The following is a 17,010-nucleotide window of genomic DNA, read 5'->3' on the forward strand; positions in this document are numbered from 1 at the left end:
ACTCCTCTCTCCTACCCTCATCTGTTTCAAGGTCCATGTCAGGTCCAAGCTAGTCATTCGAGTTCCTTTTACAGTTAACGCAAAGAGAGACTAGGCACTTACAGAGGACAGTTCCTCCCATCCCAGTGTGAAATACCATTTTAGATATTCTGGGTTACAGAACTGTCATATTTGAGACTGTAAGTTGGTTCTGGAAGTCATCCCATCTAATCAACTACTCAGAGGCCAACTTCAAAGTTAGATCTTGTTGCTCACGCTCCTCTGAGACAACATTATGGGTCTGGTATTTGTGCCCTGAAACCATGAGAAACCACTGCAATTCTGGAATAAAAGTGGAGGCATCTAAAATGGTCCAGACATCTGTGTTTAGGCACCTGAATCCCTTGCCCCATTTCTCACTTAAACATGGCAAAGCTAAATCCCACCCGTATGTGTTCACTTCCTGGAGCACTAGATTTCGAGTGAGCGATTTGTGAACATCTCAGTTCCAGAGCTTCATCACTCAGATGGAATTTCCCAGATCCAAAACTGGCTTTCAGCAAGGCTGGGAACACACCCCGCATTACGCTGAAATCTGGCGCATGGCTCATGGTGATCTTGAAAAGCAAGGCCTGGGACTTGACGTCAAGCTATGTGCCATAGCTTTAAACTGGGAGGAGTAGAGTGTTGCTGATTTGTGTCAGTATGAAACTTTCCAAAGACACAGATCCAGAGAACTCATGTACAGCCACCATGTAGGCACTGGGAGGAGAGAGTCCACCACAATATCTGGACGTATCTAAAGAGACACTAAATGATGACCTCACCCCAGAAGATTTTTGCAGAGATATACGGCCCGCAGGTGCTCTGCGAATGCATTTTCCACATCTTATTTTGCCTTTTTAATAGAAGCAAGTATATTTGAAAGAAAAATATAAATCAAGCAAGAGTTTCTCTATGGATTTGCAGCCCTCCCCTCCCACAGGGACACCCACTTTCTTTAGCTACAGCAAAAATCCCTTCTGATAAAAATGCTGCAGTCTTTACTGCGAGAAGAGTAGCAGGCTAGGCATTTTAAACATAGAAAACATACGCACTTAAATAGCTGCAAATGAAAATTGGTAAATCATCCAGCCCCTTTGTGGATTCTTGGGTTACACCATTTAGGCTGCACAACCAAAAAGCTTAGGGTTGTGCAAAAATCTGCTCAAAGCAGACAGACACATCTTGCAACAGCCGCAAACTGCTCACGCTGGTTGTACTTGCAATAGCAAAACGGGCATACTGATTTACTTTGAAATATAACTAGAAAAAAAAAAAAAAAAAGATATGCTTTCTGGTTTGTAGCTTGATGCTGGGTTCTAGAGAATGTTTGTGGTTACCTCAGAAAATCTCTGAAAAACAATGCTTAGAGTGGCAGGAGTGACATGACCCCAGCTTTTTAATGCTGTTCTGCAAAGTGACAGATGTCACTGATAAACGCTTCAGGTGCACATGACATTACATGTGTTTCCTGAAAAACAACTGATTTCAGAAATGTTTGTAAATAGAAGGGTATTGTATTTTTTTATTAGAGCCTGGGGCTGGCAAGTATAACCATTAAGGTATTATCTTTAGTTTCTGCACCATTACATTGTAAATTCTCACCTGTCATCTCTGCCTGATTTACGATGATGTAGCAAAGACCAGTGCATTGCAGCTGCTCTGAAACACATGACAGACAGCGGCAGGGATGGCAGGAGCACTGCATCCTCGTTTGAGACATTGCATTTTCTTGCCACGTCCTGTGCAGAAACCAAAATCGTGTGACTGGGTTAGACAATTCCTTCTTCCCTTCCTGCTGCTCTGCATAACATTTAGAACTGAATTAGAAAAATAAATAAATAAATAAATAAGGGAAAAAAACAGCCAAAGAAAGTGAGAGCTGTGGAATAATAATGAATAATGGAATAATGCCTTGTTTTGATAGGAGAGCATGGAGCTGGTGTACAACAAGTCCAAACCGGTGGCGGTTACAGGAATGGCCTTCCCAACCGGAGATGTCAATAACTTTGTTGTTGGCAGTGAAGAGGGAACAGTCTACACGGCCTGCCGGCATGGAAGGTGACGTTCAGCATTTTCTCCTTCTGTGATACTGTCTGTCTGTGCTGGTGTGAGGTAGCCAAGTGTGTGTGGAGAGCGTTTAGATGTTTTTTCTCTTGGATCAACAGGATCTGTGCTGCTCTGCTCTGCAGCAGAGGGATGGGAGCTGCCCAACTTCACGCGTTGGTGTCACGGCTGTTTACACGGGGTGCTTGCCCCAGGCTCCCTTTGTAGTCAGTGGGGAGCAATAACTGCTGGGAAGGTCTGATTTCTCTCACCTTTTTCAGACATCCACTTGAAGCAGAGATGACTGGCACCTCCGAAATGCCTCCTTCTCAGCCGCGATTATAACGGAAGTCTAGACAGCTGGCTCAGGTGTAGCTGTCTCAGTCTGGGCAAGTTGAATCAGGCCCTAAGAGACAGTTTTGTTGCGGGGTAATCAGGCCTAAACCACTTGTGAGAGATGGTAATCCGCTTTATTTTTTACCGTCCTCGGCTTCATCTTTGGTCTCCACAGGCAGACAGCAGAGAAAAGCCACCATGGGCATGTATGTCTGTGTGTGAGAAGCAGAGCACGGCACTTGGGGCCTAATACATGGCCACCTGTGGAGCCGGACCAGAGACCGAGCTCTCGGCGGACAGTTTGGAGATGCCCAATGCCCACCCTCTCCTGGAGGGCAAGACAAGAGCAGTATCCCATCATCTGGCTGCAGTCAGAGCTGTTTTATTTGTCAGATGTAGTCTCAGCCTGCCATGCAGACGCATGAGCTTGGGCAGACCCTCTCCCAGGACTGATATGCTGTGCTCCCTCACACAGCATAGTTGTTTCATGCTACAGTTAGAGTCAAAAGTCTGCACTTGTCCCTGAAAATCCTCCCCAATGGAGGCAAGCCAGAGAAAAACACACCAGGACAGAGCTAGTCTGCCTGCCCAGGCCAGCACTGAGGCCAGCAGTGAATATGGAGCAAGCAGTGCTGCTCCAATTTTCCTGGGCATGCCTCACTCTTCGGGTGTGTGGTTGACTGTAACCTGTCCTGGGGGTCTAACTACAACCCTGAATGACTGAACTGCTCTTTCTCAGGCCCTTGAATTTGTATGCATGATGTTTGTTGTTTTTTTTTCTTGTCTGACTACACCAAGGAGGAGGCTGTTAGGATCGTTGTTTCCCAGGGCATCCTTTTAACTCAGACACAAATTTTACCTCAGTGTTGTTCAGGAGGGTTCAGCCTTACAGTATTTTTGTTCCTCTGCCCTAAATTTCTGAAGATAACATGTCTGACTTGCCCAGGCAGGCCATTAATACAAGACTTGAAACAATGACCTGGGAAAATCTTAGTCTCTCAAAGATTTTCTAATAACATTTGGAACGATAGCTGAAATACTGTTTTTCAAAGTATAGATACATCTCCTAATGACAAGGATCTGAGTGCTTTGCTGTTCAGCACTGATCTTCTCTCTGCTTCTAAGGTGCAAATCCACGTTCATAATTTAAACAAGTTCCTTATTTTGCACCCTGTAAACTTTTTAAGGCTGCAGTTAAGAGCAAGAGACTCTCACCACAGGCCGCTGCAGAGATCAATTCCTTCTGTTCACTGCAACGATCTGCAGGATGCTTGTGTGCTCTCGTAGCTTCTGGTAGCAGTTTCATCCTCTGGGACACTTGAGTGGCTTCTGTAAAGAACAGACTTTTTCACTGATAGATTTAAAGCTGACCCCTCACTTCTGTAGTTTGCAATATTTTTTGAATTCCTGTTTTATCATAGTCCCCATTTTGGTTGACCAAATAGGCATTGACAGTGGTTTAAACAGTGGTTTAAGATTGTAAGGCTTCTATTACAAGTTCCTAAAGTTGTACAATCACAGTTTTACATGTGTTCTTCAAAATATTTTTTATATTAACGTGTGTTTTTTTTTTCTTTAGTCTACTGACAGTATTGCAATATCATGTCTATTTAGGCATTACACTGGTAGGCTGTGTGGTGGCTGATGGTTTGAATTAGTCTTGGGCTGCTGGGATAAATGAAGCATGCCCAAGGGCATTTCTCACTTCTGATCTTTCAAAGGTGCCTGGTTTGTTCCTCACAAGAGGAGGAAGGTGTCAGATCCTCTTGTTATTCCACCTTTTTAGCAAACCTTCTGCTGACCATCAAAGAACACGCTCTTAGTCTGTCCCCGCCTGTCTTCCCTAAAGCTTTTTGCTGTCATCCCCGTTTTGTTTCCAGAGGCCCGTGTGTTCCTCAGCACAGCACAGCAGAGAGCCGTGGTATTCTGGAAAAAGGGGTGTCAACGCCTCGCAGATACGTGCGGTGCGCCTGGTGCTTGAGAAGTTCTCATCTCACCAAGTGCATGGCAGGCTGACGGGGATGAAACAAGACAAGTTTTGTACCGAGCACCTCAGGCACACACGCTAGCAGCATATACTTACTGCAGGGGCTCCAGGGGGACCAAGGGAGGCCACACGCCCATGGTCAACAGGAGAGTCTGGGGACACCACGCTGGTGGTGCTGATGATGGGGCGAGGGACTGGCCTCCCTCAGGGCAGCTCTTCAGCTCTGGGGCCTCTGTATTCAGGCTGGCAGCCTTGTAAGAGCTGTGGCTATTTTTAAAGCCTTTTCTTCCCTTGGCAATTTTTGTATAATCATGTAATTAAATAGGTAGTTTCATCACTTCCCTCTCTGTGTACAGTGTGAGACGGAAGTGACAACCGATTTGGCATCATTTGCTTACAGGAATGACAAAATTGCACGTGTACATAGAGTTGTACTTTTTCTTCCTAAGGACTATTCTAGCCTCATGCTGGTGCAATGCACATCTTCCCATGTTCAAGTTAATGACTGTGATCCCTTATCATGCAAATAGTTCCTTCATATTTTGTGAAAAGGGATTTGCTTCCTAGTGACTTGACTGACTGCTGTGCAAAGTTATTTTAGATATTTAAGAGAAAAAGAACTGCAAATTATAAGTCATTAACATATTTGCATTTTTATTTTAATGGTTATTCCTTGTAATAATGGTATACTTAGATGTATAAGCTGTAGTTTAATTATAATTTCTAATTATTTTATAATTATACATAAATGATATTTCATGCTATAGTAGTAGGCAGTGTACGTAAAAGTCAGTAATGCAAGTCTTGAGAAGTGAAGGGAAAATATCTCCCTGGGCTGGATCCTGAGTATTTATTGTGCCCACAGCAGTAAGCCTCTGCAGGCAAAGGCCTTAGCGAAAGGAGAGAGCTCTATATATTAAATGGAGCTTTAAAAGGAACAAAACAAAATGATCTTAAAAAAAAAAAAAAAAAAAAAAAACAGATGTTAACTCACTTTGAATGAAAATGTCTCTTCCTCCTGCAGTAAAGCTGGCATTGGTGAAATTTTTGAAGGCCACCAAGGACCTGTCACGGGAATCAATTGTCACATGGCAGTGGGCCCAATTGACTTCTCCCATCTCTTTGTCACATCTTCATTTGACTGGACGGTGAAGTTGTGGACCACAAAGGTAAGAAAATAAAACCGGGATGTGAGGGGTAATAGTACTTGTGCAAATGCCGTTGTCAGAAATGTTCCAACTGAAATTCATTCACTGAAAGTGTGCTTAGGAAAGGCGTAGTGATATGACTGTAAGTGAAATGCATACCCAGTGTAACTATGTCAACCATGTTTGCCTGGAGCCTACCCTATAAAGGTAGTTTCAGCTGGCTTGCACTTCAGTATTAACCCTAGTACTGAGCAATTTCACTAGGGAAGGAGATTAGGATGCCTTGTAGTGGCAGTCATCAAACAATCCATCCAGCACACCTTGTGCAGGCTAAATTGCCAGACTAATACTGTGCACCGTGACAGTGCAGCAGCAGGAGCATTTTCTTCTGATGAAGCAACAGGGGAGGCACACGTACGGCTTAATGCAATCAATATCCATCATGACATTCATTGCCATGGGAGGTTTTCATAGCCAGAAAGTATAAATCGTCCCAATGACATTAGACACTGATGGCTGGAAGCCGGGAGGAAATACACACTGGAAGTTACATTCATGACCTCCATCAGTCTGTTACTGACTGCTCTGTGGATGCGGCCACACAACCTCTTACAGGGAGAGCACTGCGAACAATGGAAATGAAGCTTTGAATACCCACACCCCACAGAACTGTATGAATATAGACTAATGGCAGAGGGACTAAAAACTGCAGGACAGATTAAACAGGCCAACCTCTTTCATTGTGCTAGGTGAAACACAAGAAGTAAAATTCTAAATATCTAAGTCATCATATTTATTCATATTTTTTCTTTCCTGAGTACATGCTATTAGTTTCTCAGCGGTGTTTGCTGTATTTTTTCCATTTTTAATAGTTATTTTTGTCGTACGCCAGAGTAGAGAATTGCATTTAAAATGCCAGGCTTTTGTCTTCATCATGTTTTCATGTCTGTGTTTGGTTCACATCTTGAGCTGCACCCAACAGATTTCCAGCTTTGGAAGTTGACCCCAGCCAGGAAATATCTCAGCGTGTGTTCCCCAAAGACATCAGGGCCTGGAGATGCTGGGACAGATGCTCAGCAAATGTAAATACAGAAGTGATCAGAGAGGGCCATGTGACAGCCTTGTGCTGAAAGCAGAAGCACTGTTATCTAGATAATAACTTGAATTAGCCTCTGTAGTAGGTTCATAATGCATTTGTTAATGGTCTGATCCAATGCACATGCTAATTAACAGGTATCTTTGCCTGATGAGCAATGACCATAGCTGACAGTTTCCTTTGAGTGTTACATTTTAGTAAGTTTGTAAGGAGGAAGGTGCATGATTTACCTAATTTGTACTATATACATCAGTGGACCCAGCCTCAACCAATGCAGAAGTGGTCCTGGGGGATGGTCATGGGTGGTAAATATTGGAAAGGGCTGCAGGATAACCCAGTGATAGAGAGCTGGCTGGGGCTGATGAGGCTCTTTGGTGTCTGAGACAAGGGAGTGCTGGGCAGGGGTAATTGGGGGCAAGGGAACATCAGATAGCTGAAGCTGAAGCTAAGTAAGGTGAAAAAAAAATCTGGGAAGACTTTGTGGAAGATGAGAGGCTGGTACTGAAATACCTGTACTCCAAATGTACATGCCCAGAAAAGTCTATGATGAATATCAAAGCCATAGCTTGAGGCTGAATATGTCAATAAGGATCTCATCCATCTGTTGCTTAAATGAAATTATATTAAGGAGTAAGAAGGCATGTTGTTGTTTTTTTTTTATTATTCTGAACTCCTGGGATGTCAGAAGTTAGTGGTAACACTAACACAGCATATTTTGGACACAAAGACGCTGCAGTTAGCAGTACAGAGTTATCCTTGTGGAAGAGTGCAGTGCCAAAATGGCTGGGTCAGATGCTGTTCAATACAGTCAGTTTTCAAAGAACCAAACCATTTAAATTTCTAATGCCTATCAGGCTGTGGCTCATCTGGCAAGAGGGACTTCCTGAGAAAGCTGCTTGACCTTGCTGATGTGAGCAGGAACGGGCATGTGACACACCACAGCACCACTGAGCTGGAAGCAGTGTTATTGCTGTAGTGGATCTGCTGCTCGCTTCTGGATCAGGTTTGAGCAGCAGCAGCTCCAGGCTGCAGCACTGCTAGCCACTGCCCTTTGAAGATGTACTCTGAGGCCCTAGGCAAGTTCTTGCAATGTGATGAATGTTTTCTTCTTCTTCCAATCTGACTCCTGCAGAAATTTCTTTCCATACTATCTCTTGGCTGGAGTGAGTTAGGGCTCTCTCCATTCCATTTCCACAGTCAGGGGCCAGTTGATCAGTGGACTTTGAATAAATCCATTGGCACATTTGATTATGAAAAAAATAGTGGATTACTATGAAGCTTTTGAGTATTACTCCTGGTTTATAAGACCTTACTCAAATTGTTTTATTCCTTTGGTTTCTTATTTGTAAACTTAATCTCTCTATCAACATCCAAAGCCATGCTGCTTTCCGGCTTCTACCGGTGTTGTCTACTTAATCCTGTGCACATTATCCTCTTTGGTCATGAAATTCAATTCCTTTCTGTTTCACAGGTTCAGAGTCAATGTCCAATTGTAAAGTGAACCATAAAAGCTCTGTGTTTATATTGTCTATTGATGTGGTGTAGCACCCTGGGGTGCTTACAAGAAAGGCACTTTCATAGCAGGCATTTGACTGATGGATTGAAAGCCCTGTCTCCCTTAAAAACTCTGGATTGACATTTTATAATCTGTTTTTGCAGTTAACACATTTTCCATCCCAACTGCAGTTCAACGAGCTGACTGCGAATAAGGTTTTCCCTAACGGAAGAATGAAGGTTTTGCAGATAACACTAATAAAAGGTTCCTCTTATCACCCGTCATATTAGCCAATAATTAGATCCTTGGGTAAACAGTAAGCAACCAGAAGCAGTAGGAAAAGAAAAGTAATTTGCAAAGACAGTCACTTGATAGCCAGGGCATTACCTGGTTCCTGCTGAAGTCAATAGGGCTTTCAGCTTGAAATCGTGCTGTAGTACGTCAGTGAGTCTGGGATGCAGAGCTGGCAAAGGGAAGTCCTGATGTGAAGTGTCTGTGGAGCTCTGCCCCTAATTAGGTATCGTTTGTACGACGCTTTGAAGAGGTAAAGTGCTAAGTGGAAATGCTAAGTGTTGCTAATTAATTAAGCACTAATCCTCATGAACGAATAGCATGAGGTTAAATAATGAAATGTAAGTATTGTTATTATTGCAGCAATTGCTATGTGGAGTGGGGATTTTTAGATATTGTGTCAAGGGACAGAAGCTAGCTTGGAATTGTTAAAGCATAGCAAAACAAGCTAGTTTCAGCTAATGCCTAGAAAATGGCTTGTTTGCTGCTGAGGGAGTTAATAAAGGTCTGGGTAAAGAGGTGGATTTTGTTATTTTTTTTCATCCTTCACATATCTCGTTTATCTCTTATCCTTCTGTTGAGGATAGGTGCTAATGACTGAGTGTTTCCCCTAATATCTAAGTCATACTCAGGTGGGCAGCTGCCTAGAAGAGAGAATGGAGTAACAGTAGCAGCATTGCTGTCTCCCCCTCCATGCTTATCTCCCTCCTGCCCAATGTTAAGGAATGGTGGTGAGTGTCATACTCAGAGGGAGGGATGGGGATGAGCAGACTGGTAGTAGGACCACTGCAAAACCATCAGCAAGGACTAAGTAAGCCAGAGGACGTGTGCCTTCAGCAATAGACTATTTTGTGTCCATGCTCAGCTTTGCCTTACTAGCATATGCATCAGTGGTAGCTCCTTCTTCCTGGTCCCCCTCCTTTTCTTTTCTCCTTCTCTTTCTTGTGCTGTTTTCTTTTGGTGTCTGCAGTCCATTGTAATATTTGAGAAACCACATTTTAAAGAGAAAAATTCGCCTTTCCAGTCTATGTGCCTTATGTACATTTCTGTACCTTCAATATCTTATCTGTTCACTCGTTATCTTGGTATGAATCAGTCATGCCAATTCTTGAAGTAAAGGATTTTGCCTTGAACTTTCATACCTTCCTACCAGCATAAGATTTCAAACTCCATTTGAGTCTAGAGGTTAAACACGATCTCCTTGGAGGTCAAGCCTTTCGCTAGAACAAAAAGAAGCAAATGTGGTGCTGTTGTCAAAGACTAGTAGGAACTTTAGCTATGTTCCCCAAACCCTTCCCCAAAAAGCCTGGCTGATAGAAACTGATAGGAACAACTTGATAGGACTTACTGTGATGAAAAATGGTATCGCAAAATGAATCAGAGCATTACGTGATTGTGTGGATTAGTCACCAAGAGAACAATTCACTCACAAATAGGCAATTTTTAAAGTTTACAGGGTCAGGTTGTCACTTTTTGAAGATTAATAAGTTACTATTTTTTACAGTACAAATGCCATGTATCAAAATACCTGGTTACTGGCTCAGATGTTTTCTTGTATAATTTCAATCACGTTAAGTGGGTGAGTGAGAGCCTCTTGTGTTACAGATAGCATTGCCTGCAGTTAAAGATCCATGTAGAGATATACTCAAATACTATTCACAATAAAAGGACAGTAGACTTAGTGAACTATTGCAACCGTTTGGTGAATTCTTCCTCGTGAAAATTGTTCTTACCTCTTATTGGAAGTGATGGGATTAATGACTTAATGTAGTGAAGGCCATGGCGGCTAATTAGAGTTGATCATTGATTAGAGAAACTACCATTAGTGGTTAATAGGACAGAGTTTTCCCCTGTCTTACAGAAGACGTTCCTCTTCCAGTGAATGTGCAATTATTTATGAAGAGCTCCACAACAAGAGCATCCTGTAAGCCCGTGGTTTGGGCACTGAGCCATGCTGCAAAGGACTGCCTGAGTAAGACTTGAACATGTGTCTTCCCTAAGGGGAGGAAATGCTGTGATGATCTTGCCATTTTGCTCAGAGCTGCATCTCGGGTCTATGAACAACTATGGATTTGATGAAAGCAGGATCTTCTTGGAGTAGAGCTTTGATTTTAATGTGCTGACACTTCCTGATGAAAACCAGTTTTGTCCACTTGGGGCCAGCCCTGCTTCTCCAGTTTGTGACAGGATCAGACTGGTCTCTGGAGTGGTGAAATGCAGAGGTTTCATAAAGGATCTGTCTGAGGCCTTGAAGTGGGTGCTGCTAGGTGGAACTGCACAGGGGAGTTGGGGGAGGGTGGAAGTGTGTGGTTGAATAGCACTCGTATGTGATGAGATCCTCAATTCGTAATTTTTGCTTGATCCAACACAAAAATATTTTGGGGCATTATTTCAGGCATTATTCACGTACCTTATCTTGTATACTCTTAAGTAGTTTTGATCTGGATTGAGTAAAAAACAGTCTTGAACCTGTTCATTCTTGACATTATTTTCTAAGCTTTCCTAAATTTGTTGGGCCACATTCAGTCTTCTTATATTAGCACAAAATAGTAACTTATTAATCTTCAAAAAGTGACAACCTGACCCTGTAAACTTTAAAAATTGCCTATTTGTGAGTGAATTGTTCTCTTGGTTACAAACGACTACAGGTCAATGACTAATGGACTTTAGATCTGTCTTACTGCATATTGGAAGTTGGATCCTCTTGGATCCTTTAATATTTTGGACATCTGTCCTTTGGTTTCTTACACAGCTGAATCCGAATGCAATCTCAATCTGTCTCTGGTACCATGGTGGGTTGGTCATCTTACAAGGGCTCAAAGAGTTTAGGGCGGCATAAGAAATAACATCAAGAGGAAAATGATGAAAAGAAAAAATAGACGGTGAGGGAGACCAAAACTTTATTTAGTCCATTGTCGGAGCACATAGACTGAATATGGACTGCCCTCCCTATTTTCTTCTCTCCCTCTCTCCCATTTGTTTTGGTGGGGATCAAATGTCCAGCTCAATGGACTACTTAACCCTTCTTATTTCGGATACCTGGCTGGAACACCCCCCCTGGCTGGATTACAACATGGAGCTTGTTTGTGAATCTGCTCATAAGGCTATCACTTTCCTTTGACAACACTTACTTTTCCAGCACAAGCTTTTTCTTTTTGATAAAAGCCATTAAAATGACTAATCTGATTAATCACTGTCCAAATGCTAATTTTACCTGATTATAGGGGAAGACAAAGGATGATAAAATAGTATGCTGAATTTCATGGAAATGGTCTCCCTGTGGTGTGAGTTCAGAATTTTGAGTTTTGTCCAAAAACAAGGCAATGAATGAATTTGCTTCAGAGCTCACTTTCTGTCAAAAGGCCAAGCTGACTTGGGGAAGAGGGTGGAGTTGCCTGTTCAGACAGGATTTTTTTAGTTTTTGCCCTTTACCTCTGGAGCCAGAGGTCTGGCTCTCATCCAGCTGTACAAAAAAGAAGATTATGGTATTTTCTAGGTAATTTTAAGGAGCAAAACCAAAGTGAAGTCAGGTGGCTTGAAATCAACCCCAAGTTCTTCACATGAAATTTTTCTCATGATTTTGGTTTTCAGTGTAGCCATATTTGAAAAGCGATAGGAAAATATTCCTCAGCTGGCCGACATATTTCATTTACTCATGCCAACCATGCTGCTCCTTTGTGAATCATTTTGTGAAGAATGGCATACGCAGAGAAAAGTAAAAGTCATCTAAAATGCTGAGGCTGTTCCAAAGAATTCACTGGGCTAACCTTTACTTCAGAAAATCCTAAGAGAAATCCAGCCATAGCCAGTGAAAGCTTTATTTGCAAATGGAAAGTGGAATTTGATTTCAGGAGTTCATATAATCCATACAAAACAGAGTCTTGATTCCTTTTTCCCTGAAATCAAAATGCAAACCTCCCACTGACTGTTCTGTTGCAGAATTATGCTGAAGGATCAGGCTCGCATGTAGCAGTGAGCCATTTCGGGAGAATTATCAATATATAAAAGCCAGGATTTCTTCACTAATGGAAATTTTCTCCCACCTGCTTCATGCAGCAGTCCTTTCTCTGCTATGCGAGAGACTTTTGTTATCAGGAAAAAAGGAACCGTATTCAAAATCCTACAAGATGGAGTTCTCTTCAATAATAATTAGCCTCAAAATCATTGCTTGCTGACCCATGAAAGCTCTGCAGGCATCCTGGTGGTAGCAGCTACAAATACTAATCGGGACTGTTAGCAGACAGTGCTGTCACATCAGGCTGTTCTGCAGTATTCCCCATGCTCCTGCCTGCTCTTGCTGGCACTTGGAACACTGAAACTGAAACAACAGAGTTGCTTGAAAGCCTAATAATTCTCCAAGTCCGCACGCAATGCTGGGCCAGGTACCCTATGATGAAGCAGTATTTTCCATTAGAAAGAAAACCTGAATTTTCCAGGGCCTCATACTGAAGGTTTCAGTCAGAGTGACGGGGGTGGGATCACAGCAGTAACGATCCCCTGAAACCGCAGCTCCATTATCCCACTCCCCTCCTTGCCTGTCGCACAAAGTAATTTTCCTGTACCCAGCTGGAGCGGCAGTGGCACGCCTGCAGGCAGGGCTGTGAGCGAGCTGGAGGAGTGGGGGCTGCAAAACAGGGCAGGCAGTGATCCCAGCACAGAAGCACGGCTGCAGAAGAGCATACCTGGCCCTGTAGTTTAACCAGGAAGGACAGTGGAAGGAGAGAAAAAGGTGGAGAGGAAAGAGAAGGAGCTCAAGCTGTCTGTGTTTCTGAATGCTGGGTGAGTGAGCTACCGAGTTGAACAGCAGTAATAAAATATTACTGCAAGATTTTTTTTGTTTCTAGAGCTTTTTCCAGGAGTCAGGAACACACGTGCCTTAGCATTTGGTATGAACAGAAAAGTTGGTAGGCAATTGGAGCTGAACTACCTCTCTTTAGCAGCCTGAGGCCTGAGGCAGGGAGACAGTCCCACTGACTCAAGCAGGAGGTGGCCTCTAAGTGAGTGCTGCTGCCTCTCCTGCCTGGCAGGGGAGCCCTGTCACAGCAATTTGGCTTCCCCCGAAGCATCCCACTCATCTCCAGCGCTGCTTCCTGATCCCACCTGTGTGGGATACAAACAGCGGGTGACGACTGCAGGTAAAATACCACATCCGCCCTTCTTCAGTGTTTCATGTACGCTCTGAGTAGGGTTTGGTGATTCTTCCTTCTGTCAGTCTAGCAAAACCGTACCTGACTCATATTCCTCAGCAAGTCCCCCAAGTGCTCCTCTGAGAAAAAAAATCCCGGAAAACAGTAATATAGAGGCAGGAGTAGGAGCGACAGAAACTGTGAATCAGTTTGCTAGGCAGGGACAATAAGACCTTTTATAGTTTTGAGCTTCTTAAAGAAGAAACTGAGCTGTCTTTAGAAGTAGTTATAAATTCCAAAAGAAAATGACATTTTTCAAGTAATCTGGTGATGGAAGTGCACAGTTAGTAGCATAAGATGAAGTGCTGGCTTGCTTAAATCATGCTTTAAATAAAAGGTGGAAAACTTGATTAACATTTAGCAATGAAGTCAGCAGTCTGAGGAAATACAGAACAAATGGCAAATACCTGTACAGGCTTCTCCGCTGTTTTGATCCACACAGCACCCAGCTTGATGTGGGCAAGTGGAGCAGAAGGTATTAACCTCAAGCAGTGGAAACCTGTAGGCACAATTTTTGCGAGTGTGGAGTAAGAGGGACTCCAGACTGGGAATAAAACTGGATGATCTAAAATGTAAAAACAAGCATACACCAGTGGGAACTGGTGAGAAAAGTGGGCTGGGGAACACTGTTCTCCATGGTGCCTCACTGTAACCCAGTCTGCATGTTAGCCTCTTTGTACAATCTTTCCTCAGCATGTATTGTAGAGTTTTGAGGCCTTACATACCTCCTGATGCATTGTACAGTTAATCTGTGGCAAGCAGATCTCAATCAATTTTATTTTACATCAGTCATCAAGTAATACACATTTATATCTAACTCACTGAAAATAGTTCCCCAGCTAATGTACAGTGGTAAAGAGGAATGCCGTACCTCATGCTCTTTTTCCTGAGAAAATAGGAAGGTCTTTTTCCACTGAGTAAGTGGAAAGGCAGGGTAGAAGACAGCTAGAAGACGAAAGAGAGCTGTCATCTGGCAGCACAGCCTGAACGTGTTGCATCTCTGTGGAGGACTCAAAACAGATCATGAGGATTAACCAAATCAGCAGTTTACCTGTCAGTGTAACTTCCAGGCTATCTCCGCAGACCCTGAAAGCTCTGCTGTCTGGCTCTCTGACGCTCCTAAAAGTCAGGTGATGTCTGACTTTCCGAGCTCTTTTATGCTTTTTCTTCATGCTAGAGTATTAGGCCTTAAGATTGGTTCTCATTAAAACCGCCTGTGCCAATCATCAAACCTTTTTTTCCTTTGCTTCCTTCTTATATGTTCACCCGTGACGCTTTGACTTTGAAGGAAACCACAAAAATGTAATCATCATGTTATCTCCAGACTGGTCTGCTCCCATACCCCCTTCCCTTTCAGTCTCACCCTTGTCCCCTCCTCCGTCTATAATAATTCCCACATGTTTATGCAAAAATACTGCAGTTTTTTATTGTTGTCAATTAAGAGAGGCAACAGTTTTAGCATCTCTGCAAGAACAATGATTTCTAAATGTGAAAAGTTTTCTGCCTTGGTGTCTACAACGTTTAGGATGCCACAAAACAATCAGTGTAGTAACACTACAGTACTTAAATAAAACAGGGCTCCTAAGAGCATAGGGATCATTTCCACTCTCACTTCTTCCTCCCCTCTATCACTGTTGAATCTAAAAAAGAAGCCTGTTCCTTGGTTCACGGATGCAGTTTTACACTTGAATTAGTGACCTAGTCCTCTGACAGTGAGGTGACACTGTGTGAAACTGTGTAACTGGATGCAGGTGCCATCATCTCCGAAATGACAGAAAAGCAGCGTATATGGGGAGACAGTCGTGTGAGGCACTGAGCTCTCATTCCCACTGCTGTCATTAGGAGGTCAGGATTTTGGAGAATTTTCTTCCTTACATTTTAAACAAAAGAAGTGCGGTGCTTCTAACAGCAACGCTGCAGACCTGAGGAGTAACAGCACAATAAATGGCTGTGTTTCCATTTAGTTCAACAGGGCCAGGAAACCAATCCCATCTTGGAGAGTAATTATTTTACTAACCACTGACTTTGCATTCAGCATCATTAATCAAAGCAGAGGGGGCTTTACTGTTCAACAGCTTGCCTTAAAGGTACTGAATCATAATATTTAAAAATACTTAGTGGTAGTATCTCTAGCCCAATACACCAATAATTGTCCATACATACTGGAAGATATGTTAGGCTACGGATCACACCTTGCAGTACTTAGAACATATTCACAGGTCACAGCCCAGTGAAATGTCCCGTGAGCCCCAGAGGCTCAACTGTAGTTCAGGACTGAATCCGACTGCCAACAGGAATTTAACAAAAGCTAAGGGAGTTACTACTCATATAGCTCAATTTAGTGCCCCTCAGTCAGACAGTGAAACTGGGGGGGGCTGAAGTTGAAGAACATAAACGTCCCCCTTTTGCCTTCCCACTGTCATCCATGAAGGTCTGGCTCTGCTTGGAGAAGGTGGGGCAAGACTGCAAGTTCTGAGTTGTACAGTATCGGGGTCTGGGGGATAATGATAGCCTGTGGGGAGAATGCAGACAGGCTTTGTTGAGCCATCAGGGATGTACCTGTAACTAGCACCTCTGATTTATAGCTTCTAGTGCTAGCTCTTGTAAGGCAATTTAACAGCTCCTGAGAGTACTGTGTCTTCTAAAAGTTAACGTAATCTGAGCTAAACCAAGTCCCATAAACATACAGCAAAAGCAGAAGATGTTGGATTATCCAAAATTATCATAACTATTGGAAAACAGATTTGGGGAAAACATGGCAGTCCAGAACTGGCAAAATTCCCATTGAGATCAATCAGTCAGAATAAAAAACAAGGCATCGTTGACTCCATACTGAGTCAAATGGAGAACGTAAGGGCTTACAAGAGTAGCAGACCCTTACACACAGCAGAGGACTTACCCCCCCCATCACAAGACGTCTGCACAAGTAACCCCAAGCACCTAACACCTGGTGGCCCAGAAAGGAGACCACCGAAGGAGGAAAGGTCAAGACTGGGATGCAGCTGATCCAAGGAGTATTCACCTCAAAATTCCCAGCAGCTTTTAGGTTTCACTTACTCTGTCTGCATCTTTTGGGTTGGCCTAGCTAAGGTGTCCCTCTCAATACAGAGAAGGCTGGGCCTAGCACTTAGGTCTATGAAAAGAGTGAAAGTACTCAGTTCCTAACCCAAGTGGAAGACCACAAGCTATGCCCTATATTGGTATCTTTTGCATCTGGTCAGTTTGGCTCCTTAACACTTGCCTTAAAGACAGTGGAGTTTTACTTCCCAATGTGAAGACTTCAATGAAATGCTACTGCCGCCTTCCAGTACTTCAGGAGAGCTTATAGGAAAGATGGAGGGGGACTTTTCACAAGGGCTTGTAGTGATAGGACAAGGGATAATGTTTTTAAACTAAAAGATAGG

General features: G+C 43.1%; 1 protein-coding gene across 5 annotated transcripts in view; it reads left to right on the forward strand.

The window, feature by feature from the left end:
• DYNC1I1 (dynein cytoplasmic 1 intermediate chain 1) overlaps positions 1-17,010 on the forward strand; it is a 188,711-nt gene that overhangs the window by 141,840 nt on the left and 29,861 nt on the right. For all 5 annotated transcript variants that reach the window (XM_084281301.1, XM_084281305.1, XM_084281304.1 and 2 more), the window contains 2 exons: positions 1,949-2,082; positions 5,415-5,559. In XM_084281301.1, the coding sequence (XP_084137427.1) occupies positions 1,949-2,082; positions 5,415-5,559 (279 nt within the window). The remainder of the gene's footprint in view (positions 1-1,948; positions 2,083-5,414; positions 5,560-17,010) is intronic.

This window comes from Netta rufina (genome assembly GCF_964035555.1).
Source record: "Netta rufina genome assembly, chromosome: 2".
NCBI lineage: Eukaryota > Metazoa > Chordata > Aves > Anseriformes > Anatidae > Netta > Netta rufina.